The 3687-nt window shown below is 37.6% G+C and overlaps 1 protein-coding gene across 1 annotated transcript; it reads right to left on the minus strand.

Moving 5' to 3' along the window:
• Positions 1-251: 251 nt before the first annotated feature.
• On the minus strand, positions 252-2527 carry cold (coiled). Its single transcript, XM_080269300.1, has 4 exons — positions 2317-2527; positions 1515-1634; positions 920-1098; positions 252-523 (listed from the first exon to the last, which is right to left on the minus strand). Exons 1-4 carry the CDS (start codon positions 2366-2368, stop codon positions 440-442), a joined length of 435 nt encoding a protein of 144 aa, XP_080125426.1. The 5' UTR covers positions 2369-2527; the 3' UTR covers positions 252-439.
• Positions 2528-3687: the final 1160 nt, after the last annotated feature.

The following is a 3687-nucleotide window of genomic DNA, read 5'->3' on the forward strand; positions in this document are numbered from 1 at the left end:
AAATGCTGGAAAAAAAGATACTAAATACTGGCTAAATATGAACAATGTTAACTACACAGAAACCCTTCATATTACTGTACTAAATAAAATACTGAGCTATTCTTAACCTCTGTATATGCTGATAACTGCATTTCAAATGCACTCTTTATACCTATTATTCAATTCACTTTTGGATGCAACAGTAGCTTTTTTTTTTTTTCTTTTTCTTTTTTTTTTATCTGCTATTGGAGGTCCCCCGGTAGCAAAAATACAATATAAAAAGAAACCCTTGTATGGTACAGAATTAGCTAAATCTAATTGGTTATCCACTGTGCCATGCCTTCACTACCCTTTTTGAGGGAATGTTTCTTCTGTACGCAAGTCACAGTCATACAATGTGCTGATATGTAAAGGAATGTGCTGAAGTGTAAAGGAATGAGTTCTTGAAAGCTGTATCTGTTCATGAGATACACTGAATGACAACCGCAAACATACTAGCCGCTGCAATCAGAATCACACTGGACTGCAATGTAGTTGATCCCAGCTGTAAATGGAAGAGGGAGATAAGTGTCAAAGCTGTACATAATACTTAAATATATCATCATCATCATCATCATCATCATTATCCAGTCCTCTCTTTCCACACTTGGACGGGGTGAGGTACGGCCCAAAGAGCCAGAATCAAAGAACTGATAGACAAAACTAACCAATGCCTGCCCAGCCAAATAGGTCACACTCTTTACTCACCACTTAGGCCTCTGGAATTCTGACCATGTATGCACTTCATATCACCTATCTGCTACAGTCAGTCCAACAACTATCTCAGGACTCTATCTATCCATCTACAGCCCAATGTCTTAGTCCTATAAGGGGTGGCCACAAATAAACTGCCTCCACGTCACTCTATCCTCTGACTGCCCTCTCTCCCATTCGCACTTACCGTGATAAAATAATTGCATCGGTCGCCCTTACAACACTCTGCACAGGTCCAATCCTTCCACCATATCCTGAGGCAGTTGGGCATGTACTTGGTGATGGTTGTGATGCAGTCCTCCCTGGTGGCACAACGCTTGCTGATGAAGTGCTGCATAGGGGCCCCAATCTGCCAGTATGGTGTGCCTGTGGCGGAGAGGAGGGAGAATGAGGTGGAGGAAGGGAGGAATGTTGGTGTTTCACAATGAGAGGTAAGATGGGGATAGCCAAGGTGAGAAAAGTTTTTATATGTACCGTACTGCCTTCATGTCATTCTGTCTGCCATCTTCTGCTCACCCCTCCTCATTCATCACCGTCTAACGATCAGTCTGGATGATTATTAAATTTCTTTGTGCTTTATGTTTAAAAAATACTAGAATTACTGACTTCCTGAAATAAAATACATAAATAAGTCAAAGTTAAAAAGTTAAAAGGGTTTTATTGAAGTATTTAATAGTATGATGGATGGATGGATGAAATAGTGTAATAATGAGGTGCATATATACAAATAGAGATAGATAATATACAAAATGCAAAGTAAGAAAAAAATGCACAATACTCACTGCCCCACTTAATCTCGGAAAGACAGTAGTCCTGGCCATAATCGCAGGGCTCGACTGTGGTTGTGCATTTACCTGTGTTTTCCTCTTGCTCCTTACACACATAACACTTCTGACCAACAGCTGAAAAAATAAAAAAAAAGATAAGCAAAGAAACAAATTACAACGGAAAACAATACGATAGGCAAAGAAACAATTACAAAGATAAGCAAAGCAATTAAAATGATAAGCAAACAAGTGGAATTATAATGATAAGCAATTAAAACAATAAGCAAAAAAGGAGAATTAAAAAGATAAGCAAAGTAAAAGAATTAGCATCATACCACCAAAACTGAAATATAATAATGATCAAGAAAGCAAGTGCTACATAGTCTAAATTCTTCTCAGATATGTGGTACTGTGTTCGAGTGATGGTTTTTGGAATGGATTGGTTTATGGGTACAAAATCAGCTTTGGAATCTAATATCTACCTATCTATTGCCACATGCCTTAATCCCCCAAGGTATGGTTACGATTAAATCACCTCCACACTGCCCTGCCGTCTGCCATTTGGGTACCCTTCCTCCACCTCACACCCCTCTCTCATATATCTCTCCACTCCATCCCTCTCATTCATCATTGGCTCCCCCCTCCACCTCACACACTCTTCTAGTCAGTCTCTCATTTTCCATCCTCCACTAGGCCATCTCAAAAGTATTTCTTAACACTTTCAATCACATTCATCCCCATAATAATATTGTGTAATGATCATATACCCCTATTTTTCATCAATTATGTCAGGCCTTACAATACATTAATGCCTTACCACAAGTGACTAAACATAATAGCAATGCGAAGTTCACGGGAAACTCTGCCATTGGTAGCTGTATTTATCACTCTTCTCTTTTCTTTGGCTTTCTTATTATACTCGCTGCGCTGCTGGATCGCTTTCTCTGCCAACTTCCCTTCACTCGCATCAAAATAAATAAAATGACGTGGTTAAAATGATTATAAGGCACTCCAACCACTTCCTTGTGTTTACGATTTTGCACTTATAAACTGTACTAACGATCGTTTTTACAACAACATAACTTGATAATCCTTTCTGTATGTAAGTTAAATGTAAAATGACCTTACAATTATATATCTACCATATTGCTTCTCAACTCAAAATAGATACATGATAAATACAAAAAGCGGATCGTGTTTTTGGAAAAACGTTACCATAATCATTCGCTAACAGCGTTTAAAAATTTTTCTACCTGCCACACCTGTGGGAGAGTCCAAGATGATGAGGTGGGGGAGTCGGTGTGCTTAAGATATTAATAAAAAAATATATATCGTAATGTCAATGGCAAAATTGAAATAGTTGGAGGAAAAATGACATGCGAGGACTAAGGCCTTTTTTTTGTTTCATTTTTCCCTGAGTACATTTCCTTTTCTTTTCTAGGCAGACACGATAACTAAGAGATAATGACAGTTACTAACATATATAATTCCAAGAGCTTGCTTGTAATTATTTAGTGATAATTTTCCCGTAATATGTATAATCTATCAACTTTTAGTTTAAAATTTAGCTCCGTTGGAGATTTGCACGAGTATCCATTGATGCCACATATATTATATCTGATTAGAGTGTTTGGTATCTAACCTTCCTCAACACTCTAATTTCAATATATTACTGTTCATCATTATATCTATGAAGCGTTTAGGCTGTTAATTTATGAATTTCACATCAAATTTGAGTACAGTTGTATGTGCAATTTCATAGATACATCGACATTTGAGCTAGTTTAGAACTGTTGTGGAGGTACCCATATAAATAGGTATTGTATTTCCCGTGCCATCATTCTAAAAAATCTCCTCGATATTGCAGAAAAAGGCTAATTAAGGCAATATACTCGAGGAATGCGAGATGTGGCACCGCTGAAAAATCGCCACGCCTGGTCTTGTCTCATTTGCTGGAGCTCGGGACTGCTTTTATTACAGCATTTCGTATGTTTTCTTTTTGTTTAGCCAGTGTATATACCGTGAAATTATCGTATTTGAGTCGAGTTTTGACATCTGGATAACACACCTAAGCCAGAATATTAAGGTAAGGCTAGTATCCCAAGAAGAATTTGATGTTATTGAAGGTTATGGAAGAATAAACGAAAAATAACTAGCTGGACGAAATCAAAGAAGGATGATAGTGAAC

The sequence above is a fragment of the Coenobita brevimanus genome, chromosome 33 (genome assembly GCF_032717465.1).
Source record: "Coenobita brevimanus isolate Jiangsu-jjx chromosome 33, ASM3271746v2, whole genome shotgun sequence".
Classification (NCBI taxonomy): Eukaryota; Metazoa; Arthropoda; class Malacostraca; order Decapoda; family Coenobitidae; genus Coenobita; species Coenobita brevimanus.

Bases quoted from the DNA above. Each gene is read 5' to 3' on its own strand.
- cold (XM_080269300.1), bottom strand. From the start codon at position 2,368: ATGGCAGAGTTTCCCGTGAACTTCGCATTGCTATTATGTTTAGTCACT. The intron at 1,635-2,316 runs GTAAGGCATTAA...TTATTTTTTCAG, and splicing joins ATTATGTTTAGTCACTTGTG to CTGTTGGTCAGAAGTGTTAT. The intron at 524-919 runs GTAAGTGCGAAT...TTCCATTTACAG, and splicing joins GATGCAATTATTTTATCACG to CTGGGATCAACTACATTGCA.